The 27,552-nt window shown below is 28.1% G+C and overlaps 1 protein-coding gene across 1 annotated transcript; it reads left to right on the forward strand.

Moving 5' to 3' along the window:
• The first annotated feature begins 6,255 nt into the window (after positions 1–6,255).
• Positions 6,256–21,123, forward strand: Osi1 (Osiris 1). Its single transcript, XM_088191219.1, has 3 exons — positions 6,256–6,321; positions 16,718–17,198; positions 20,544–21,123. The coding sequence occupies exons 1-3, from the start codon at positions 6,256–6,258 to the stop codon at positions 21,002–21,004; spliced, it is 1,008 nt and encodes a 335-aa protein (XP_088047345.1). The 3' UTR covers positions 21,005–21,123.
• Positions 21,124–27,552: the final 6,429 nt, after the last annotated feature.

Genomic DNA, 27,552 nt, shown 5'->3' on the forward strand with positions numbered 1-27,552 from the left:
AAATTTAGTAGAAATGCCTTTTTTTGAGAATAAATATTTATAATAATAATTGAAGCAACATACAGCAGACATTTTTAAAATTTTGCATTATTTTTATATCAAAAAACTATTTTTGCTATGCTACTATTTTCACTTTCTTAAATCACCTAATTTCACTTTCTTAAAAAAATAGAAATATAATATTTAATATTAAATGATTCATATCGAAACACTTCTGGTAATTTCTACAAGGAAAATGGCACATTTATATTCGAAGAAGAGGAAAAATTTATTAGTAATACATTTTTTATAAAAGTTTATGAACTATGTAAATATACAAAAATTTCGTTTTGTTGAGAAAAATCCTATAATACATTTTAATTACTTATTAATTTTTTCCTTTTATATATAATTTATATAAAAGAAAACTATTTTTATAAATAATGGGGAAGTATAATTTTGATGTTCGGTAGTTGGTCACCTGTAGTATATAATTTTTCACCCAAGGGGTCCAAAAGTTTGGCCATATTTTTGCAACAACAAACAAACAAACAAGAAAAAGTATTTTTCTCGATATTATTATATTTGGTAGCTTTTTCTAACCGATATTATACACTTTCAGTTTAATAAAATTATTTTATCGTGTCAATAGAAATCTGCAGAATTTTCACATTTGCGTTATGCACAATTTTCACTAACAAGGATATCATGCTTCTCAAAGTAACTTTATAAATAATATAAACTTTAAATACTATTATTTTACACAAATAATGGCATTCGAATAAATATAATACAACAAACTTAATGCTCAAACAGGAAAGTAAAATCGAATGATTTACGCATATCAACTTCAAAATATAATATATCAACCCATGTGCTACTTTTTTTTATAGATCAACATTTTTAAGCACACACAATTTTTATTAACTAAATTTACGCACTAGTCTAACGCCTTTCATTTACCAGTATCTATTAATTGCTTATTGTTCGACATTAACCTTTTGAATTCCTGCATAGACAATCTTGTATAAATCATAATTATGCCCTTTAAAATAGTCGTAAATCTATTTTTTTACCAGCTTTTAATATCCATCTTCAAAATACTAGTCACGACTAAAGTTTGAAGTTCCAAGTTCGGGCAATTATAAAATATCCTACGACCGTTTTATGTTTGCGTATGCAAAACAACTTTCTTCTTCAGTTCAAAGCTGCGATTATATCGAACGTCGTTAAACGAACGCTTCCGCCGCTGGTAACGGATTAAAAAATGACCTAATTATTTTTTCTATAACCCCTTAAACTTTATGAATAAAAAACCGCACACATATATGTAATTATATTTTAAAAACACGCCGTTCAATAAATTTGTCGGTGATTAACAAAGCTAGCAAGCAGAATGTTTATTAATTCACTAATGAGTCATACTAGTGAATATCCTTTTTGAATTACAACGAGGAATGAATGAAACTAATAAAAAATACGATAAAAAAAAGTTAATGGCTAAATCGATCAACTCTAGGGCGATAAAAATAAACCTATAATTATCGTTCAATAAAATTAGGACAGGCCATAAAATTCGGAAGATGAGCACGAAGTTTTATCGAGACCATTAAAGTAATACACGTTTATAAATATTTACCCGAAATACATATGTGGTAAAAGTGCAAAACGTCAAATTTTAGGTTAAAATTAATGGTTTTCATTGAGAGTAGATTCGATCAAAATTCACACGGATATAAAATAATGGTGTTGCAAAGAGGCTCACAATCAAGTTTTACGCCATGTAGTTTATAGGTTCAATAAACCAATTAAATTTTGCTTTGATATAATAAATAGTTGCTTTCTTATTGGTACAATAAAAACTTTTTAGGGCGTAATTATTTGAGGATATAAATTAATAAATACCTTCATATATTCAATTAAACTATATAGAGATTTTTTGCAGTGAAATATCAACGGATATCTAACCTAATTTGCTAGATATGACACCATAAATAACAGTAAGGAATTTAGGAGAGAGTTTCGCACCTTTAGGCGAATATGATTGCTTCTCTCGTAAATCACCGAATATTTTTTGTTATTTTAATATTGAAGAATACATTTTTTTCCATCTAGGAAGTTGTCGGAAGGAGCTAAGTCTAAATAATAAGATGGATAAGAAGAAATAAAACCTTACAGACAAGTTGCTGAATTTTTTCTTGGAGAGTCAATTTTGCCACATGGGGACACTCATTGTTGTATTATAGATTTTTTACTTCCTCGTGCAAATCAATTCAACTGATCACGATAGACCTTGCTGTTTATTTTTATTACCATATTTATAAGAAAGAGTGATTAAAAAAATATAATTTTAAACGACAAACGTCAAAAACCTATTTATAAAGTTTTCTTAAATGTATTAAAATTAAGTTTTAGAAAATTCAAGGTAAGAAATGCTCTTTAATTTAAAAAGTATAACTAAGGAATAATTTTATTATTATATAAATATATTATAAATCCTCAGAATATTTCGGCTTAAAATTAAATTTTATTCTTGTATTACTTTCAGCAAATCTTGCCGCTGGTTAGCTATTAAAATTATCAGTTATAATATCTAAAGCACGTAGTGAGCTCATAAGAATTAAATACACGCTTTAAAGTATTACAAACAAGACATCGGTTAAGAAAATAGGAAAAGTCAGTAAACGATTATTATTTGAATTTGATCGCATAGTCTTGATCTTGTACGGCATAATTATTTTCACAAGACTTGTTAGATTATGTCGATAGTCAGTCAACATCAAGTTCTTACTTGTCCAGAACACATTCCGGGATAATTATAGTGCGTGTGTCCGCAAATCGTATTTTACATCTGATAATAAGCAACGTATCTGAATAATAGATTTTTTAAATTATGTTATAAACACGTATTACAAAATTACAGGTGTGAAATTTGTAAGTAGCTACAGTGGTAATTATCAAAAGTTACTTAAAAGGATGTTCATTGCAAATGGTGAACATTAAGTCGAGTTTGGTAACAGAATTCTCTGTGGGAAAACCTGTGTTTTTCCTCAGAAACCCCCATTAGGCAAATTCCCAATTCGTAATTAGTTTATTGTAAATTAGAGCAATTAAAACACCGCAAAATTGGTAATAGCAATTATTGTATGTGTGTTGCAAAATTAACTTTGACAATATTTTAACGACCGCACTCTATTTCAACCGTTTAGTTGCCGCACATTCAGGTTTAGTTGTTATAACAATGAAATATTATTTCCGTTAGTAAATCATGTTTAGTCCAGTCAAATAAGGCGAAATAAAGGCTAAACCTCGGAATGAAAGATACCAAGCTGAAATTTTGCACAGACCTTCGTTTTGATGTTCTAAGGACAGGGTGAAAAGTCTCATAAAATATCGTGTCTGCTAATCAATATATCAAAGGTCAAAGGTCACAAAATTTGTTTTTTTGCAAATATCTCGCGTTTTATGCGTTGCACGTCATTAGATGCTTCACAAAACTTGTAAAGCATAAAATTATCTACAAGTTTAGTTATAATATTTGTTTTGCATCATTAACCGTTTTTGAGATATAGCGCGAAGAGTGGGAGACGTACATCCGTTTATAGAATCCAGCGAGTATTCTACCTGCTTAACTTGGTATAAGCTTTGAAAAAGTAAACAATCGTGAAAAAAGTGGTCTCGGCAAGTCGTTTGAACCATAATTTTATTACTTTCTTCATTGTATTATTAGGAATTAAAAATGAAATATTGCTCGACAAGAAATTTGTGCGAAAAAATTGAAAGAGTTGAGAGATGTCCTTACGGAGTATGTACCAGATGATAAGAAGATCATTTCCAAATTAAGAGAAAAATATTTAACTGATATTATAGTTATAACGAAGATTGGATCATTCCCTATTTTTTCTTTTCGCGATGCTCAAGCTTAAGTTTTATCCATAGCTTGGTATGAAAATAAAAAAGGCACTTCGGAAGAAGAACACTTGCGCGTAGTGGAAGCTGCTGCGGCGATTATTAGAGAAGATATTCGATCTTCTGTTGTTGAGACCAAGTCTTATCCGCCCCCGAGTAAAATATTAATGAAGAAATTCCGAAAACTTTATTACATTTTCTGCAAGAAGTTATTATAAAGAACAGAAAAGGAAAGACGGGGCATTTTAAAACGAAATACACAGCTATAAGTCATGCTATAATGACTTCCATACGAAAACGGTCCTTTTCTTCGCAGTTATTAATAGGCCTATCTGTATTTCTTCATAGAAAAAATACAGATAGGCCAAACATCCAAAAAGACTTTTGGATGTTTTGTCAAGTTTAGGTTTTTTCGCTTCATATAGTGATACTGTAAAATGTTAAATTTCAGCTGTTTATCACCCACAGTCTCGTAATCAATCATCATAGTCAAGTGCCTTAGTACTGTATGCAGCAGATAATGCAGAAAAATATTTATACTCTTGATGGCTATAATACTGTTCATATAATGGGAATGATAAAAATAATAACTCCAAAATCTGAAGTTATATCTGATGACCGCATAAAGAAATTTACAACAAAACCAAGTGCAAAGGAGTTAGCAGCACTATCACATATACCCCTTCTAGTGTATGAAAATCATGTCGTACCCGGATTGAGCAAGAGATTCAAGTTCAAAATTTTAATGATGTAGAAGAACTAACCGAACAAATATTAAATGTAGTTGATTTGTTGTGGAAGTACGGAAAGTGGAAAAATATCTCACCGTTGCCAGGGTGGAATAGATTTATTGAACAACTTACAAAAAACAATGAAAACTTTGTAACTTCTCGGATTCTGTTTCTTACTTTTATTCATCATCCTGTGAGTAATATGGACACAATTTACACTACATTACAGTGTGCTATAAACACTGCCAAGAAACATGAACAAAGAACATGCTTAATAACTTTTGATCAGCCGTTGTACATAAAAGCACGTGAAATCGTAGCAGCTTCAGATGCTAGCTCAGACTTGTCCAGAGTAGTTGTGAAACTAGGAGGCTTTCATATGCTTATGTCTTTTATTGGATGCATAGGGTATATAATGAATGGAAGCGGAATCAAGGAAGCTCTCAGTACAATTTATGCATCGAATTCTGTCGACAAAATGTTGGATGGTCCCGCTTTTGCAAGAAGTATCAGAGGCCATACGTATTACTTTTTGCATTATCGATGATGATTTTTGAAGATATGGAGATTGAAAGTTATAATGCTTTAGATGGGTTCATTCAGCAGATAACAATTTGCGATGTTTTCTACGAAACTGTGGAAGAATGTACAGGTAACTCTGGCTCCGTAGTTTACATAGCGTTATCCTATAAACGGATGCGCGCTTCCCACTCCCCGCGCTATATCTCGAAAACCATTAACCATACGAAGAAATAAATTACAACAAACTTGTAGAAAATTTTATTTTCTATAAGTTTTGTTAAACATTTAATGACATGCGACGCAAAAGAGGTGAGATATTTGCAAAAAAACGATTTTTATGACCTTTGACCTTTAATATCTTGATTAGCAGACACGATATCTTTTGAGACTTTTCACCATATATTTAGAACGCCAAAACAAAGGTCTGTGCAAAATTTCAGGTTGTTATCTTTCATTCCGAGGTTAAACCCTTATTTGACTGGACTAGTTAGACTCTTTTTTATCGAGGAGGAGAATTATTGTTTGCTTTACAAATTACACATTGCCATTTGGCAATTTTGACAAGCATCGCGTATGAGCCTTCGGCGGTGATAGTTAAGAGAGTAGAGAATGGGTTTGTATTATACTATTAAAAGAATCACGATAAATTGGTATTTATGGCTTATGATAGATAATGAGGAAATGATTCACATTAATCACTAAAATATTGTCCCTAATAGATCTATTTATATTTTTTTATTATTTAAAATATATTTGAGAAGCATAAATACAAAAATATGTATTTTTTTTGATATGAATCTTTTGTTACCGTGTTAATTTTGATTCCTAATATTATTTTAAAATAAAAATTAATACATATTTAATTTTATAGGTACATTTTTATATTTTTATTTGCATTGTAAAATATAATAAGAAATGTAAAGAGGCGAGACTAGTAAAAATTGAAGCAAATCTTTGTTAAGTCATGCAACACGCATGACTTAACAAAGATTTTCACGCCTCAGTCGCAACTCTGTACTAGCATTGTGTGCTTAAAAATGCAGTGAGTCTAAATACTTGGATAGTCTTCATTCAATTAGGATACTTAACTAGTTAGGATTTAACACTGCGCGTAATGAGACTAGTTCCGACCACCTACCTGGGCTCTCGCAAGTGTCTGCGAGCGAGTGGCTGCGGTTGGGTATGTATTGTATTCAGAAAAAAGAACATTATTTTTGTTTTCATTATAGTCACATAACGGATGACTTGGTGCATTAATTAACAATCAGTATTAAATGGTAAGTCGAGTATGTATATACATATATGTGATTTATAAGATATAAAATTACACTCAAACTATTTTTAGTTCAATATGAATAAAATCTTGAAAATTAGCGTATCTTGAAATACAATAAAAATAAGGAAAATAGCGGTGAAACTTTTTATCAAAGCTTCGCTTTACATCATTGACATACTAGTTTGAATACGAATTACAGACCCCATGGTGTAAAAGAAGAATTACATTATTCATGTGTATAAAAAAATAGTCTACATTCCACATGGACGGGACATACCTTCGGGCTATTCTTTTGATTCTTACGCACAATATTTTTAATGAAGAAAAAAACCAATTGGTTTACTATTGTCAAGAAACTAATTAGAAACGAAATCTAAGTGTATTTATAAGTACGCAATGAGTTTAAACTCATTACAGAGCAAATATATAAATACAGATTTGATTGTATCAATTCACTCATATGCAACTATCTAGTCATATTATATTTACTTTCTCAAAACAAAAAAAAATAATTAAATAAAATTTTTTAGTTAAACTTTAAGGTTAATATATTTTTATAAATTAGACTATGCTTTTTAATACGCTAATAACCGTTAAATGAAACATATCAGTGTTAAATATTCACCGATAACTACTCTTGATTATATTAATTTACTAAACCGGATTTTTCACACATCACATCATCCTTGCTTCGAAAAGTTTCACCTACGCACTTTTTTTGCTCGACAGTCGTGATTTTCTTGACTTTTGTATTGGGGTTGGCTCGGAATTTCGTACAAAAAAAAATGATATTCCAATATTAAAACTTAAACTGTTTACGATCAAAAAGTCGACATGATTGCTCATCATCCTTTCATATCCGGTTGTTTGTTAAAAATGTGTGTCGTGCGTATCTTTACGATCAATTTTCGATTTGGCGCTACTGTCGGAATGTTTTTAATTAAAGCTTTATAATGGAACTAGATTGAATCAAACGGACATTCAATTTGTTAATATGTTGCAAATAAAATTTTCAGCAAAGATCTTTTTGACCTGTTTTAAATAAATCAAATTTAGACGCTCAGCAAAGTTGCTTATTAAATTCAATTTGCTCACACGTACATATATAATTAAATAACGAAAATCTAATTTTTTCCGGAAAAATGTCAAAGCTCGGTATGATTTTTTAACACATAAAATAAAATATTTTTATTTAAGATTGTGTAGGTTTTTTCATGAATTTTTAACGAAATGTTGAATTAGTAATATATTTTTTCAAGCGAAGTTTATTGCTCTTTGCGGGTCGTAATCGGATAGATGAGTCTGGAGAAACTGAAAAATTTCCAGTGTCGAAATTTTCTCACGTATTTACTTTCGAACAGTTTCATTTTGTTTGATCGTGAAAATGTAATGGAAAAGATTTTTGTTGGTATATTAAATTATTTATTTAAGCTGGACAAAGATTAAATGTTAATGATTTTGTACAAATCAATAAAATACAAACATCTTATAAAAATATGAACATTATTTATATTTTATATTTAGTCGTAAGAAGATTATTATATATCATATATATATCGTCTATAATAATAAATAATTATTATATAATATTTTATAATATTACATAAATGTAATATAGTAATGCAAAAGTCATAATAAGTTTTATATTATTTCAATGTAAAAATGTACTAAAAATATACACTAAAAAATATTTATTTTAATATGCCTCAATAATATAATATATATGTATAATAAAACTCGCGAAAACCTATACCAAAACATATATGTGTATATGTATATATACACATATGTATATATTAAATATTTAATAATAATATCGGTTAATGTCTGTGTGTATGCATACGTTCACTTATGTATAATATATGAGTGAATGTTTGTGTTGATGTATACTCTATGCATGCATGTGTGTGAAATGTTAAATAAAACTTTTTGTATAAAGGCTTCATAATGCATTGGGTAAACAATCTTGAATATTAGTTCTATAATAAATACATATTTTTAACTTAAATAGCTAATATACAGGCGGCCCTCGACTTTCGCACATAATTGGTTCCTAAAAATGTGTGCGAATGTTGAATGTACGAAAGTCGAGGGAAGTAAAAAAAATTGAAATTGTGTGTATTTTAAAATATTTATTTATCAAGTAAATATAATATGTTTAAGAGGCGTTTAAGAGACACTTTTAAGTGGGGTTTGCGGGTGTTTCCTTTGAAAAGTTATCAAGAGTTAACTGTTTTCTACTATTCTTTTTCTTTTCTTAATATAGTGTTTTATAACATGCTATGTTTTTATTGCTCGCCCCACGCACTTGAGATATGCGTACTCTATTGAGATCGCAATCTTCCATTATATTCAAAAATTTGTCAAGGTGCGTGAAGGCTTCATTCATATTTTTCATTGTTAAAGAGTTTTCCAAAATAAACCTGCCTCATCTACATTAAATATTTGGCTAGAGGAATATTCTACATCTTCAATAATTTTGGAAAATTAAGAAATAAATTCTCTTGCAGCATCTTTATCTGCATCAGCCGATTCTTCAATAAATTTAATATTATGAAAAGAATACCTCATTTTAAAATTGTAAAACCAACCGTTACTTGCTTGAAAAACCATGTTAAAATATTTTTTTAATCTATCCTTCCAATCTTTGTGCATACTAAGAGTTTTTGCTTGAATAATTAAAATACTCAGAGAGACATCTTTTTGATGTTGGTCATCGATATACGATGATAAAGATTTTCCATTTCATCCATGTTTTTTTTTTGCTGTGTTTTTTTGGAAGCATATCATTAAAGATTGTGGAAATATATCTTTATTTTCCACAATTTTGAACGTATTCTTTAATTCTATTTTTATTTTGCAAAATTGAACATATCGTAAACCTGTTTGTATCATACGAATGTCCGATTGAAGCAAAAGATTCACCGCTATCAGAACGTTTTTTAAAAAAAAAAAAAAAAAATGAAAAATAGTTTTTTTTTAAATGTGCGAAATAGCGAATTGTGCGAAAGTCGAACGTTCGAAAGTCGAGAGCCGCCTGTATTAATGTCATAAAAATTAAATATTTAACTTTTAATATTTTTAATGTAATATATGTACATACATACTTATATATATACAGTATTTGTACGCATTATTTTTTTAGTAATATTATATTAAGTATGAGTCATGTTTATGTATAATTAATATAAATATAAATAAACCTTATGTATATTTAGGTTTATGTGACATATTGTTGATAATCAAAATACTAGCAATTAATCTTAACGAGGATTATGGTAATTTGATTAATAACAGTAGGTTTGCGGGATTATATTAGCATTTGCTCTAGTGCATTAAGCGAATAGAGGAAATCTGATACAAAGGTAAGCCATAATTATCATGCATAATTCCAGAGCACATGAAAATAGACTGTACTGCATATTGTGAATTTTATATTAAATATCACTCTTTTTTCGATCGAACTTTCGCAGGTGTTTTAAATTATTTTACCGTGGCTTTTCTTTTAAAGACAAAAGTATAGTGGCCATGTTGTTTGTCCATTGAATCCAATATTGTCTAAACAATTCATACGTCGATCGCAGTTAATTTTTGCTGTCATCCAAATTTCAATTTAATCCTGTGATAATAATCACAGGGAGCGTTTTAGTCACGAACCAAATATTCGCACAAACGTTTAGAATAAGACTTAATTGAATCCGGCCGACACAAAAGCTTTGAATTCTCATGATTCTTAAAAAGCGAAGGGTGTTTTTTCAAGGTATTGAGATTTGGCAAGCTGTCTCATACTTTATTACAATTTTATATTATACGTATAGGCACATATGAAATACTCAATTTTGAATGGAATTTAAGCAATTTGATCCATAGTATTAGTATCTGTAAAAAACAATTAATAATAATGATCCATCAGCATGCCGTCTTAGCCGACAGATATGTTAATAGATGATTGACGCTTGATACAAAAGCAGTAATTAAGTGTGAACTTTTATAGGTAACTTTATAGGTTAAAGTACTGCGCTACATTTAAATTCACTAGATATTATTTTATATTTTACGCTGAAGAGAGAATAGAGAGATTTAATACAGATATTGTATAAAGGTTATTATATTTTAACACGTATTGTATTATAATAGACAATTGAAATTGATCTTAAGGCTATGAAACAGATCAAAACTTATTCTATATAATGTATGTAATAAATGTATCAGTTAATAATATACTAGTAAAATTTATTACTTTCCTTTAATGTTATCTATAGCATTCATTGTTAACTGGAAAATTTATATAGAGACTTTAAGTTAATTAAAAATATAAATTGCTTCTTTCAGATAGTGCCCTACATATAAACAACATTTTGAGATAAATATATCATTATTAATCTATCCGTATTATATAATATATAAAAAGTATGTATTGTTTAATATATATATAAACTAATGTTGAATTTAAAATTTATATTAAATAGCTGTGGATACTTACGATATAGTACATGTAAAATTACATGCTCTATCATTTTATAATATTAATTTTATTTATTTTTCTGTATATGTGATGTTTTGTAAGACTTTGGTTTTATATATATTATATAATATATACTCATTGTAATATTTTAAACTATGGTTTAATTATTTTAAAATCGGTGAGTGATGAAAAAACAATAATGTTAATAAATATTGATCGTTTCATAATATACTACACAATATTATTTTAGTAGAAATAAAACGCAATTAATTATGTAATATTTTTTTAAAAATTAATACCATTTAATTAATTGTAAAAAAATATATTATAAGCATTTTTTATTATCGTAATACAATATTTATAATTAAATAGATTTTAATAATATAAATATGTATAAGTATGTTTAGTTAAATTTGAATGTAAAGAACTCAACAATATTAAAAAAATGTAAATTCCGATCGCCTTTTAGTTTTGCTCGATTTTATAAAATTAATTTACCTAAACTCACGGATATAAACATGAAAGTGAATTACTGTTGCGTTTAACGTTTTGCACAATCGCCTTTTACGAGTTGTAGCTTATATTCATTACGGTGTTTAATGAACAATAAAATTTTGTGTGCACTTAGAAAAATCAGATGCTTGAAGTTATATGAGACTGTAAAATATAAAAAATACGTATAAAATATGTTTATTTTTATAAAATAAGTACATTTTTATTATCACTAGATTATTTTTGTAAAACATTTGCAAGAAATTAAATTATAATATTTAAGAAGAGTAACAGAGTAACTGTTAGAGTAACACCCATGAATATATTAAATTCGACATAGTTGTTAAGGAATTTTTTTTAATTTACGTGGTAATAATAATCCTATTTTATAATTATTTAAATTTAATAAAGTATTCGATAACTTCTTGCATCTTATTGACTACATAATAACACCTGAAAAAAAATGAAATTAACATTTCTTAATAACGATCAAATGGTCATTTATTTCACCATAAATCGTGGCTTTAAACAATCGCTTTAAAGGTTATTGAAGAAATATAAATATATCTTTAAGTGATTCTTTTTTTACTCTTTTTATAAAATTGTAATTATTTTGTGGTGGATTATTATTGTTTTAATTGATTTTATTTCTATAAAACATTAATAAAAACTATCAAAAAAAATCAATATGATGTGTAATATTTAAAAACATGTTTTAAAAATCTATAATATACACTGTGTTTTATTAGAAAGTGAGTAAATACATATATCACGACTGATATATTTTACAAGCTTAGTTTATTTTAATATGATTAATATGATTATTAAATGTACACACATATGTTACTAGTATATAACCATTTTCATATATGTTTTTGTGTTATTATAATACAATATGATAAAGAAGAAAATAACACATTAGAAGGTAAAAATAAAAACATTTAAAATACTGTTGATAATTCTAGGTTTAATAATAATTGAGTAAAAATCGCAATTTTTTCCGGATGCTAAGTGAATGCAATGATTTGTACTATTTATGTTAATGTGAGTCTTCGTTTTATACTATAAAGTCGAATACAAATAAATATTGAATTAATATCATAAATATTTTTTTTTAATATTTATTAAAATATGTTATCAAATAATATACTTAAAATAATAAATAAGCAATCATCAGAAATTATATTGAATATATAGATTTTTAGAGATGTAAATTGTTAATACATATTTATAAATTATATATTTTGTATTTATTATTTTAAATTTATTTTTGTCCTTAATAATCTTAGTTAATACTAGAAGCAAAGAAAGAAAGGATCAGACCTTAAACAGACAATTTTCAGTAAGTAAAATAAATTAAAAAAATTTAAGAAAGAAATTTTAGATTTCGCTATACAAATGAGTGCAAATAAGCAAGTCTTGTTGACATAAAAAAGGAAGTTTCAAGATGTTTTTACTATTTCACTACTTTCTTTTTAAAGTGGAAATTATATTTTTAAATTAAAAAAAGAATCTTTTGTCGTATTTAAAAAATATCACAAAGTGATTAAATAAATTGTTATTAAATATTTGTGTATCGTGATATTAAGATATTGATGTAATTAGCTCCAGAGTTAATTTGAAATTCTAATATAAATTCCATTCTTATATTAAATCACTGTTATAAACTGAAATTACACATTCAGTAAATTTTATTTGTTATAAAGTATAAGTCTTTTAACAAAGCAAAATTTTCTTTAAAAATATAGTTAATTTTTGTTGATGAAAATGAAAAAAATACGTTTGTTTATTTAGTAACATTCTGTATATTCCTCAAGTTCTAAGCTACACCTTAGAGTTCTCTGGCCAACCGCAATCGGATCTCTCTGATGATTTCTCCGGAAAATTGATCTCGTTCGAATTTTCACCACGACACATGATCCTACCAACGTTCGTTCTGGTGAGCGAGTGTCTGTGTGCGTCGAATAAAATTGACGAGTGCGTGAAATGTGATTTCTCTGGTCACTGGGTGAGCAGTTTCCGTTGCTTCTAGCCCATTCTCAATGTCAGTATAAAAGAGTACTCTTCGGTTACCGTGGCATTATTCGTCTCCCAACCGCCGCACGGTACGATCTCCCGTGGTGTATAAAACGATAAAGTACAGTTTTCGACTGAAAAAGTCGACCGTGATCAGTGAACTTTTTTCCGGAGTAACAAGCGACAAGGTCTGTGATCGTACACGAATCTAGTGATATTTATTTTTCGCGCCTAGTGTTTTTCTTATTGTTTTGGTATTCAATTATATAAACATATATACAAAAGCTGTTTCGAAGAGCTTTTTCAAATAATCGTTTGGTAGAAACGCGCGTTAAACTATTTACAGAGAGAGAGAGCACATGTGAGATAAACGATCTCCGGGATTAACTATACGCTCCATTATCGAGGGGATGATTGCGCTGGTGTTAGTGTGTGTATATTATATTTTATTAAAGTTGAATACTAGTGCTTTGTGGTAATTTTGATATATAAAATCAATTTAAAATATAAAAGATTACTGCTTCATAATAAATTATCAAAACTTAGTTTAAAAATTTAAATAACGTGATTTTAAAAAAAAAATAGGACTTAATAATATATACTTGAAAATATATAATTTCTTTCTCAACTGATATTTAAAATTATTAATAATAAAAAATTATTTATTGTTTGAAATTTTTATTTTAAATTATTTAAAATCATTTATTAGTAGCACATACTACAATTGCATATATTTTAATATAATATTTAAAATAATAACAGCTTTATTAAGGACTAAAAATTTATCTAAGAAAATAAAAAGTTAAACTTAATTCATTACGTATTAAAAAATCGTAAGATTTTATAAATATACTTATAAAACATTTAAAAATACATATACTTATTAATTTATTTATATAAAACCGTATATTCAAATTAATAGAGCTAAAATAGTATTCGCACAAAGTAAAAAAATATTATTTTAAATGACGTGTTTAATCTGTTTCAATTTATTTTATAAGATTTTACATCAAATTTTTGCATTATCAGATATATGATTCTATACTCAATTATTATTAACTTATATAAAACGATTTTAAAGATTTATTATTACTGTAAATTTTTTAAGTAATTAGAAATTTTTGGAGTTTATTTGGTAGAACATTAAATCTGGATTTGTCTACGTATTACATTCTTACGTATTACATTCTTCGTCTGTGATTTTTTCAAACTTAATTTATTGAAATACAAAAAAAAACATTAAAAATTGTGGGTTACAGTATATGTTAAATACTTTATAGTTGCAAAAGTAAAGTTTAATAAAAGTAAATATTTTAAGTAATATCACAGTTTTAGTTACACCATGGAGCAAAAAAAAAATAATAATTAGTTTTTTGTAGTAGGTTGTAAATTTTTTTGAATTAAAAAATAATTTTTAATTGCATCTTACAGCATTTTTAAGCTACTTATTCTAATAAAATTGAATTTAAAAAATAATATAGAACAAACTACTATTTTTATAGATCTGCAAATTTCAGTTATTTAATTTATTTTATAATTAGCTATTCACGTCTATTAGTTTTTAAGTATTTTATTATTTTTACGGCAAAAAAAAAATTACAAATATTTATAATTTAACTTTAAATATAAATTTATTCAGAATATAAAAATATATGATTTTAATACGGTAGCTAAAACTTTATATGGTTCCATTCAAAACATTTTTATTTCGTTTTCTATATGTATTATGCAAAACAAAAGCTTTAAGTTTATGAATTGAGAGGAAAAAACTGTTATACAGATTTCGCACATTAGACTCACCTAACTTTTCAGTGAAACATGAAAGGAACTCATTCAAAGTTTCTCTGAGCTTCAATAACTTTAAAATGTAATTTTTAATGTATTACCACAATATCACAACTCATGTAAATATTAAATATATTTTATTATAATAATTTAATTATCATTTTACCATCATCAAAATCTATAATTTACCAGGTTTGTCATATATTTATAAATTTGCGAGAAATGCGAGCTGTGCCTTTAATTCGTTTCCAACTTCACACATCTAATATAGAATGCGTGATAATTTGAAAGTTTAATGTAAAATAGGGCGGTTAAAATTCGAGGGTTCTAATTTCCAATTTACGTGTACAAAAGACGCACACACGATACCGTGCAGTCTAATATACATAGCTAATTGGATATTATTTATTTATAAATCGTTCCAAACTATAATAATTTAATTAAAAATCCTTCAATAACGATAAGGGACGGGTTCATAAACTGACCGCCTGAGTATCAAATATTTTGTCTGTTATATTATTAATCTCGGATTTTCACTCGGAGCAGATAAGGCGTTCATATTAAAAGTGAGTTTAGCTTAAATATTGACTTTCCAGTGAAAACCAAGAGTTGGCTATCGAAAGTTAAACGTTAAACGGAGAAATTTTCGGCTAGTCAAACTTGGAGCAACAGATGCCGCGGCGGTTAAATCGAACAGTTAACTTTCGTTAGTATGGTTATTCGACTCGGTAATAACTCCATACATAATATAATTAAAGCGTTGTTAATAGCTTTCGGCGTATAGAAAACGAAACTGTTTTAACGCGTAATATTACTAGGCGATCTATTGTTTTTTTATATCAAATTTGTATTTTATATGTGAATTTCTAGAAAAAAATTGAACCAATTATCGGCCTGCGTGGAAAATTTAATATGTTAACTTGGTTGCGGTTAACGCACAAAGTAATATTAATTTAATTGGAATTTATAGAATTATAACCAAAGTTTTCAGTATATGGTTTAAGTGCTTGTTGAGTTTTTGAGAAATTGGAATAATTTTACGCTCTAAGATTTTGATAATCATATGCAATTGTGATGGTTGTTTCTAATAAATGTTACACTACGAATAATAAATAATGTTTAAAAATAAAAAATACTAATGAATTAAAAATGAATAACGATAAATGATATTTAAATATAATATATTATCAAGTTTAAGAATTAATCCCTTAATTTTTATATGTTACACAATTTAATTTATAACGTTGTTAATTATGTGAGTATAATGATAAATTTATAATAATATACGTATATGAAGTGTATTTTAATTGATACATACAGATGTCAGATATTTTAAAACACATTTTGCACTAAATATTACAAATTTAATTTTGTAAATTATATTCATTCACGAGAGATATAAATGGCTTTGACATGCTAAGTCTCCCAGGGGATAACACAGAGCCATCGAAACACCTCCCTTACAAAAGCTTATGGAATGTTTTAGGGATAACTATAACCAGTTTTATATGAAATATACTTTATTATTATTTTCTTTCTCAGATCACCATGCATCGGACCAGGGATAATTTTTTCTCCTGCTTACAATTCGTTGTGCTATTGTTGGTATGCTTTCCGCTAAGATCAAAAGGCTTTGAGGATACCTATATAGCGGATGCACAGACATCGTGTTTCAAATCGAACGATGCCTATTCTTGTCTAAAGCTAAGGGCTTTGAAGTACGTTTCTAACTTGGCCAGTAGCGATTCGTGGCCCTTGAATGAAGGATTTGCGAACGACACATTAACGTCAGCTGGCAGGATGGTCAGATTGGTGAAAATAAAAAATTACCAAGACGAAGACCAACCGATCGATAAATCCGGAATGTTTGATGAGAGCAGGCAAATGGAGGGCGATACAGAATGGGACAAGTTCATTAAATTCGGCAAAAGACAAATTTTCCATATGCTCAAAACCAACGGAATCACATTGACATTGCCGGAAGGAGCTAGAACCATTCACGAGGATGAGATCAAATCTAGTGGTAAGTCGAAACATTTTTCTAATGAACCTATAAACTAAATATTGAGGTCTTAACGATGTTACAGTTGAATAGTTCACGATACTATAGAATAAATGAGCAAAATCAGCCATAATTTATATCCGCATGGATGGTTCTTGTCTTATTGACCACAATAAACGATGATTGAGTTCAATATTTTATTACAACGTGTTCTATAAATCCGCAGACGTTTATTTGTAGCTTGTGGTTGCTTACTTTATTGATTGTTATAGATAAAGGGCAATAAATAAATCCTTAATAAATATAGCAATATCATATTTTATGGGTATGACAGGTGATATATGTATAGTAACATTTAATACAATATATTGATCATCGTTTGTATATTTCAAGGAATTATAAATTATATTTGAGCAAACTTTAACTTACAAACCAGATACAGTACTAATAGATATTATTTTGAAATTCCATGAATCTAAAGTTACAGCGTTATTGTATTGTAGAGTTTTAAAATTATATTAAGTCTTGATTCAATATTCTAGACTTATAGTTCAATTTCTTGTTAATTATAATAACTTAAGGCACACAAATATAACTTATTTTAAAATAATATATAAATGCTATTTCTCTATGTTGTTTATATAATATAATATTTATTTTCACTAAAATAAAAGGGTCAAATTTTATTTTTCCCTGCATTTCAAGCATTTCCAAATACGACGTAATTTTTTGTACATTTTGGATTTTTGTCAGCTAGTTGTATTTTTTATTAAGAAACGCTATATATGTACATATTTTAAAAATACGACTTAAAAATATTCCATTGCATCTGATTTATATGCCTTTCATAAGTCAGTGTGGTTTCTGTAATATTATATATGGTAATCGAAAACCGAAGAAGAGAGGTGTAAAATCCATCTAAAATGTCACTTTGACAATGCATGCATAGTGAAAATGTGAATTATATGAAATGCTTAAAATATATTCTCCAGTATCTTTTCCATTTGTCACTTAGTTAAATTTATAGCTTTGTTTGAAACATACAATTATACAAATGTGACGCTTACATATACTTCATTTAAATAAAACTGTATGCACAATATTATCAATAATTCAATATGTTTTTATTTTAATACAAGGACGGAACAGCGTAGTCCGTAACGTCTCAGATTAATTGCGAGTTCGAGCCCCGGCAGCGGCACTCAAATTTTTATTTATAAAAAATGCGCTATTATTAAAAAAAAAAACCGGGCCCAACTGTATAAATTGTATGGCACATTATAATTTATAACTTATAATATAGATGTCACCGATTCCCAGACTTTCAGTCTAATGGTTAATACTTACTTGTAGGTATTCATTATGTCTGATTGATTTACTCGGTACAGATTTGCCCGTTGTAACGCATTGGGCTTACGCCTGTCAGGTTACAAAGGAATATTTAATCAAAAAAATTATAAAAAATAGCATATTATGTAATACAATATTTTTGAGACAAGTTTGTTGAAGTAACATGTGTGTATATTTGCATCATAATAACGATTATCTCTAAATAGCAACAAATAATGAATCATGCACGAAGCTGGCAGATACATGCTCTATTATAATAAGCGTGCCATTAAACGGAAAACCGATTATCCAGCATGTTTGATTATACGTTGCCATATATTAAACCCGCGATAATTGCTTCAACGTTAGCTTCTTCTCGCGGAAGTTTAGAGGGGCGTTTACTCCATTGATTGGTGCCCATAAATAATCCGCATTGCAAAAAAGCATAATTAGATCATGCATAAAATAGTTCCTAAACCGGTTTAGTCCGATGTATTCTGTCCGCACTTAAAGGCCCACATGTTTTTTTTACCACACCTGATTTTATGACGACTCCCGCAAGTTCCGTCTGCAAATTCAATTACATGCTAGAATGTGGGCTGCGAAGATTTGAGCTTCGAAGGAAAAAAGCTTTGTGTATAATAAAACGTCTACATACGTTTATTTATGTGTGTAAAAGGAATGACTGAGTTTCTAGTTCAACGATGATTTCATGGATGGCGAGTGATTTTAGAACGCAATTATTTTGTGTGTATGTAAAAAAGCTTCAAAGGAGTTTTTACCAACATTTATTTTGGCTATTCATTATTCAGTATATTATTATACACCGAGTCTAAAACGTGCCTATTAATTTTGATATACACAAAAAATACATTTTAAATTGTTGTGGTTTGTTCTTTTAAGCATTAACTTTAATATTAAAATATGTCGAGAATTTATAAACGGCAAATGGGTATACAAATTCAAACCGCATAAGAAACCTTCCTAAATACAAAAATACGTATTTTTCAGCGACAATGTTATTATATAAGTCTCTGAAAGAGACAGGTAAAGTGCTTTATACGTACAAATGTAAGGTATAATATGTTAAAATATATAAAACTTAGTATTGTATAAGAAAAATTATAGAACATATTTATGTTTTAAGATAAAAAAAATACTATCGCGTTAGATTTATTTATAATTCTTTTTATATAGTTTTAATAACAATTAAGAAACACAATTTTATTGGACAATGCGAAATAAATAATCAAAGACTGTAGCTTATATATAATATAAAATATGGTTTGCTAAATATGTATTAAAACTGATATTAAACAATAATCTAAATTCACGTTGAAATTAATGCCACATGAAGTCATTATGTTATGTAACGAATTATCAAACTAAATAAATTTATTTCAATGTTTCAAATATTGCTTGAGATATTAGACAACAATTGTGTTATATCAACGTTTTTCTGAGTAAAGAATGTGATTGATTATATAATAAAGCCTACGTTACGTCAATATTATATTTGATACCCTTCAAACGCAATTTAAAACTTATTCTTAAATTTAAGAAAAAAAACCTTTCCTAATTTATTAACTTAAGCTATCTAATAACACTTTAAACTGTATATAATTTGTTATGAAGATTTATTTTCATCGTACAACAACAAAACATTAACAACCAATTAAAAAATCGAGATATTTCAATTTTTATTATTTTTTTTATAGTAATTGACCCACTGGGCTTTAATCATCATATAACTAGCAAAAAACTGGCATACCTCTGATTATTCTTAGTCTATATTTTTTATACTTTAATTGAAACATTAATAACAAGATAGCCGACAAGTGCTTAATGATACACAACCTACAATTTATTATTAAAAATAAAATCATATAAAAACAATAATACATCATATATTATTTTATTGAGATCTTATTTCAGATACATTATAAATAATAAGTAATCAAGTAGCGGTGTCTTATATCAACTATAATTACCCCAATTTGTTTTACTTTATTAATGGCTCGATATTTTTTTTTGTAGTTGATGCTCGTTCATCGCCAGTAGAAAGAGAAGCCAGAGGAAAAAAGAAGAAGTTGGCCGTACTTCTACCACTCCTTTCACTACTGGCCCTGTTTAAGATCAAGCTAGTGCTCATCCCTATTCTCTTGATCGTGTTATTCATCAAGAAGATCTTAGTTTTGGGTACCTTATTCTTGCCATCAGTCCTGTCTACTTTGAAGATCTGCAAAGCACCTCATATGCCACATCACGGTCAATGGGCTGGGGCTGAAGTCAGCGCTGATTATGGGGCAAGCTATGGAGGTTATGGAGGTGGTGGTGGTGGTTATGCTTCTGCGAATGGTGCATATTCCAAAGACTGGGCCGCCAGCAGAGCATACAATGGATACAAACAACCAAATGGATATAAAACCTTAAACGAAGCTCAATTTGCGGCGCCTAATCCGAATTTGGCTTATTCAGCCAGTGCTGGTCAAGTTTAAAAGTATAACGCCATCTTCGCAAGGAGCATGTTTATAATAATAGTACCACACTACTGTAATTTACTCAGAATATCTCACAAAGTCATTATTTGTTTGTAATCGCGCTAGATTAAAAGACAATACGGGTTGTAGTATACGTTTCAAAGTTTCGAAGTGTATCATATAGCAAACTAAATGAAGTACAAACACACATTATAAACGAAACAGCTCCACGTTTAATTTATTAATTTATTTAATTTATTGTTATTTATTTATTTGTAAATTGTATTATTTATTTAAAATAAATTATTATCATTGTTATCCAGTTTTTATTTCTGTACACATCTTCGCATTTCACACATGTCTAGTTTGATAAACGTAGCGGCATTAATCTAACTACCCATTGTTTCCTGAGTAAAGTAAGGTTTGCTTGTATATTTATTTATATGTATATAAAAAGCTAAGTAATTTAATATGTTTTGTGACAATATTTTGAGAAAACAAACACAAGTGTTACGATTATAAGACACTTAAGGATTTATACCTTTTAACCGAAAGCATAAATTTATATAATATATGCGTCTTGTTCGAAATATCAGTAGCGAACAAATATGTGTACAATCTATTAAACATAAAAAAATACGAACTAGTTGCCAATGGAATGTCACTCAAGATCGGAAGATAACAATGTGTGAAAAAGCTGACACTGTTACTTTTCAAATTCACGCTGTTGATATTCAGGTATAAAAAGCATTAAAAAAAAATCATCTCTAATAGACATGTTTTGTCAATGCTTTTTTATTGTTATTTTATCGCCGAATTATGTTAGTGAAAGCTTATAAAAAGTTTAGTTTTCACTAATTACTTTCCAGCAGTTTTATTATTATATGATATATAAAGGTTTATTCGTTTAAAAATAAAATTTAGAAAAAGTAAATTAATATGTGAAATTTATTTTTTTATTTTAATGTTTAAATTTTTAATAATAGTATGTAAAAAAACAATCTTTTAACTTTATAGTGACTATGGTTTGAATATTTTTACTTTACCATTAAATACATAGCGAAATTTTTATCAAGTGCAAAATTTATATTATATTAAAAAAATGGTAACAACGGCCACTAAAAACATTTAAGGTGATTTATTAGATATCCGTAATTATTGAAGATGGTTAAAAAATTTGAACGGGAAATTACGATATCAAGAATAGTCTAAGTAATGTGGGAGATCAGCAAAAATAGACAATGATGCAAAAATGGAAGCAAATCCTACTCAAACTATCTATCAGTTGCCCGAAAAACTTAACCAGTCCGATTTAATAGTGCATCGACGCATAAAACATATTGGGAAGTTTTGGAAACAACGTGTATGGATTCCACACTAAAATAAGTCATATATCACAAAAACTTCTGGATGCTATCCATTTGAGATATGGGTGTTGTATGACAACAATCGTCTTAGAAGAGAGTGGTTATCGAAAGGTCAAGTAAAAACACATTTTGTGTGTATTGTAGTATTGCAGATGGATTGTGCATTAGAAAACTCTCAAACCAGACCAGACAACAATAAAAAGCTTTTATTGTACTCAGCTGGATCTCTATACTTATAGAATTAAAAAAATGCCATATTTTATACTAATAGAATTAAAAAAATGACCAAATGGTAGGTGAAGACTATAGATTTGAAAATAAATAAATTATTTTGGTGTTTCATAAAATATATGTAGTTGCCATTTAGCTCTACTAATCTCCTTTACTTAATCTATATTTAATCCTGAAATCATATGCATATATTAGATACACATAAAAAACTAGGACGTCCGAGAAAGTGGTTTAAAAAAACTTGAACTTTAATAAAAAAAAATCTATAACAGGAAATCGGAACAGTTAAATGCTCTAAAAAAATTTCGCACCCACATGAGATGATAAAAAATATACATATGTGTTATTTTAAAACAATCAAGCTACTTTTGCTTACAATTATTTTTTAGCTTATAGGAGAGTAACAATCATCGTAATTACTACATAGATACATTGAAATATAAGCAATGATATACTGTGTATTCGAAATAAGCAATTCTATAAATATAGCAATAGGTATATTCTTTTTTAATATTTTTTTAATACAAAAGTTCAAAGTTTAAAATATATTTAAAATGTCCAGTGGGAAAATAGGAATATATGTGTATACATTAAGCTCGTTTTAAAATTGCTTAAGGCAAAAAGCAAGACAAAGATATTGGTATGTGTAAAAATATTGTCGTGTAAGGAATTTTTCATATGTGCTGACTAAGTAGATACGCGACGAAAATATGTAAGTTATGAGTTGTAGTTGAATATTTATAAATATATACTTAAACCACATCGCTTTAAACCAGGGGTTTTTAATCTGTAGGTACGCTTCTCAGGGGAGGTATAGAGGGATTGTAGGAGAAGTGTGGGTTTCCTCTCTACTGTAAATTCTATTATGCGTAATTTGCGTACAAATTGTACGAAATTAAGCAAAATTTTAGTGCGCGGATGTATGGTTTAAGCTAGAAAAATATTTTTAATTAAGGAAATGTAGCTATAACAATTATTTTAGACCTTAAAAAGATAATAGAATATCAAATGAGTTTCGGCTAGTTACATGGGTTTACGTGTTTTTTTATAGCGAAGATAGAATCGATAAGCCTGTGTTTTTTATGTGAAAAAGTTCTTTGTTTATGTTAGAGATACAAAGCTAAAAGAATATTAAAAAAATGCATATACTAAAAATGCTAAGGCAAGAAAAAGTAAATTTAATTTATTAAGATGAGTTTTGAAGCTTTTGACATGATAGATCAGTTGTATAAGTCGGTGTCTAATACCCGAAAGACCTGGATTCAAATCACATATTGATCTTTTCCTTTCATTATTTTTTTGGAGATGGTAAACAGTGTATGGTAAGTGTATGGTTTTTTGGAGATGGTAAACAGTATAATTATATAGCAAATTAAATTATTTTTATAATACAGTGTCATCCGTTGGTTAAAAACTTCTGGTAGATCATTGGTATAGAAAAGGTAGATGAGTGGGCCCAGTACACTTCTCTGAGGTACACCAGCGTTGATCTTCTTAATTTCTGAATAGCCGTTTTCTTGTTTAATTTGAAAGTAGCGATTTTTAAGATATGATTTAAATATACCTGCATAATTTGCAGGAAGGGCTTTTCAAATTTTGTGGTTTAGTCCATCATGCGAGACCTTGTCGAATGTTTGGGAAACGTCGAGAAAGACAGCCAAGCAGAATTTCTTTTCTTCTAGGGCTTGTTCTGTGTCTCAGATATCGATAAGATTACTTAATCGATTGTTAAATGGTTTTGTCTGAATCCAAATTGATGGTTGGGTTTTAACTATCTTTCTTTTATTATGGGCGTTAATCTTTTGAGAATAAGTTTTTCAAACAATTTGGAGAGCACTGGTAGCAGTGATATTGGCTTATGTGATGTGAGTACATTCAGCGGTTTTCCTGGCTTAGGGATCATGATTACTTTCGCGATCTTCTACAGTTGTGCTACATATTTTTGTCGAAATACTGCAGTAAGGACTTTAGTGACAGATTTTCCTCCTAGTTCCTTCAAGACCTGTCTATTGATTAAGTCATAGTATGGGTTGATATATGATCTTATCATTTGACTGTAGCTGTTTTGATAATTATTTTTGTGATTTGTATTCGTTCTGTTTGAATTTTAATATCTTCATGATATTAAACATTATGATACCACCTCACCCTTTTGCAGAGTTACTAGGGTGATAAGCATGGTAGAATTTGTATTCTTTTAATCTGCGTATTGATTATCGTGTGACATGTGTTTCAGAAGACTGCCTCAAGTTCATTGCGCTTAAGCACTAGTCCATTAGTATTCCAAGATATTATTGTTATATTGTTTATGTCTGATTTTTAAGTTTACACACTGAAGTGGAACCGTTTAATATTTTCTTCAATCGCTGATCCATGTTATTATATAGGTTTTTCAGTCAGACAAATTTGTAGCATGTTTTCCATTTAATTTGCTACGGGTATTCTTTTTATTTATATGTAGTTTATTATTTATAGTTGATGCAAGTGGTTCTTTAACCACTTTCTCTGTATTTTCATTGTGTTGTTCAAACTCTTTCAGTGTTTCAGAAAAAAATTTGTTGTGTTTTTTTTTGTTGCGTATTTCTTGCAATTCTTTTGCAACTTTGGAGCTTTACACAACCGTTTCAATTCGATTGTTTTGATTTCGGATCGCGCATGCGGAATTTCTCGCACAAAGGAATTTCTTTGACTCTGCTCTATTGTGTTGTATTGATAATTTTCAATGCTGCCAACTCTATAGGCGCAAACTAAAAGTGTTTTTATGTTAAATTTTGGTGTAGATGGAGCACCCATAAATAGTGATATTATATATACTTATGAATTGACATCAAAAATTATTTCTCAAATTCATCGTAATTAAAGTTATAAACTTCATATGGCCTCGGACTTCAAATCACATTCTTCAAAACGTATAGCATCAAAGTGCACTGGATCTCATGTAGACGAGATTCAACTTAACTTTAGATGGTGTATATAAGAAATAGAAGGAATATTGGACTATGTAATATTTTACTCGAATTTCCACTGTCAATTTATCAACGGAAGTCTTCGTCTATACTGTAAAATTATTTCGTTGGACAAGGGAATCTGGAAAATATGGCAACGTGACACGTTACAATTCTAAAATATTGTCGATCGACCACCTTCACAGCGATTCCAGGTTTTTCTGTAAATAGTGTGATTGAAAAGCGTTTAAAAACCACTGTAAAGATACAAAAACTTTTTAATAAGAACAAAAGTAGACGAGAGAACCAAATTGATTGAAAATATGTTTTAAGTAGCATATTAAATTACACGTTTCTCACGTTTCACATATACGCCCATTTTCAATTGGTATAATTGAATGGGCGTAAAAATATTTACATATGTTGAATGAGGACGTATAAAAGTTAACGACTTAAGCAAATATTGCATTATTACTAATAATAATATACTATTTAATATGTTTGCCTGCAGTTGTATCATTAGGAGCAATGCGCACGATACTAAATTATAACATTTAATAAAATAAAATAACCAAGTAATTTTGTGAAAATAAATTCGATTTTAGGATAATTTAGAAATATTTAAAAAAATATACAACCAGATTGATAAAAAATATAAATAAACTACAGTAATAAAATAAATTTATTTTTGTTATACGGTTATAAGTAACGCATAAATTTTTTTGGTATTATTATTTTCTTTGAATAGAATTAGGGTTTCATAAGATATAAGTGTATGTAAATTTGGCAATTTATGCTTTTGCGAAAATTCAATTATATGATCAAATTGATTACGTCGAATATTTAAATTAAATATGTATATATTTATTATCGAATATGAAAAATATTTATGGATGTTTATAACACTTAAAATAGATAAGTATATAAAATGTGTCAAAAAAATAAAATAAAGAAGAAAGCTAAAAAAAGTTAACCAACTGTATAACTTAATTTTAAACGTAAACTAAAATACGGAAGCTTATGATAGAAAAAATATTATAGACGATATTTTCAAATAAAAAGTCAATCTTGAGAGTAATCTTTTAACACTTTATGTATTTTAGTTTACCAGCAAACGTCAAAATTTATGATTAATAGCCAACGTGTGTTTAAAGCGTATTAAAAAATTTCATTGTTGATATATACCGGGTGCACCTGATTAATGTACGGGAATTTTTGGAATTGTGTACTAGTTATTATATTTTTTCTATGAATTTAATATTTTTATTAAAAAATATTTTGTGGCTACTGTATTTTTGATACTTCATTATTTATAAAGCGTAAATATTACAAACATTCTGAATCACTTATCGATTTTTCATTGAAACATAAACTATGATAGTAAGTTGTATAGATAAACTCCATTAAGTGTGATAATGAAATTGACTACCTTTTAGCTCATATCCAGATGTAAACAAAGCTTATTACTGATAAATGTGTATGCCTATGATCGAGTATGGTTATTATATACATAGTATGTATATATTTATTTATTACATATGTTTGTATTTATAAATTTAATTAATTAAGCTTGAAAAACTGGTCGATGAACGTGTCTAATTAAAGATTTACGTGATGTTTAAATTTAACGCTTTGGCTATTTCACAATATAGCCAAACGATAAATTAAGTAGGATGCCAAGGGAATAAATAAGAGTTTTGTTATCGTTTTTCAAGAGTGTATGAAAATCTATTCAACGGCGTAGTAGAGGATATATTAACTAAGTATTGAGTAACTATTCATGTATGTACCATGTTAAATTTAACAAGCATAACATATGATGTACAAAGTAATTAGATAAAAAAATTAGTAGACCCTTTTCTCTTAAAACATGTAATGAAGATGAGTCGCATTCAATGCATTACCCCTTTTTATATTAAAGATTCTTGAAATAAATTAAATTTTTATGTTTTTAATAAAAAAGTACCGTTTCAAATATCATTAGGGACCCTTTGTGTTAAAAAATCATACATGCATTTTGGTT

The sequence above is a fragment of the Plectrocnemia conspersa genome, unplaced genomic scaffold (assembly GCF_051122295.1).
Source record: "Plectrocnemia conspersa isolate PC_06_02 unplaced genomic scaffold, ASM5112229v1 ptg000009l, whole genome shotgun sequence".
In the NCBI taxonomy this organism is placed as follows: domain Eukaryota; kingdom Metazoa; phylum Arthropoda; class Insecta; order Trichoptera; family Polycentropodidae; genus Plectrocnemia; species Plectrocnemia conspersa.

Coding starts and splice junctions, on each gene's coding strand:
- Osi1 (XM_088191219.1), top strand. CDS start 6,256: ATGAGACTAGTTCCGACCACCTACCTGGGCTCTCGCAAGTGTCTGCGA. Junction 6,322..16,717: donor GAGCGAGTGGCTGCGGTTGG/GTATGTATTGTA, acceptor TTTCTTTCTCAG/ATCACCATGCATCGGACCAG. Junction 17,199..20,543: donor GGATGAGATCAAATCTAGTG/GTAAGTCGAAAC, acceptor TTTTTTTTGTAG/TTGATGCTCGTTCATCGCCA.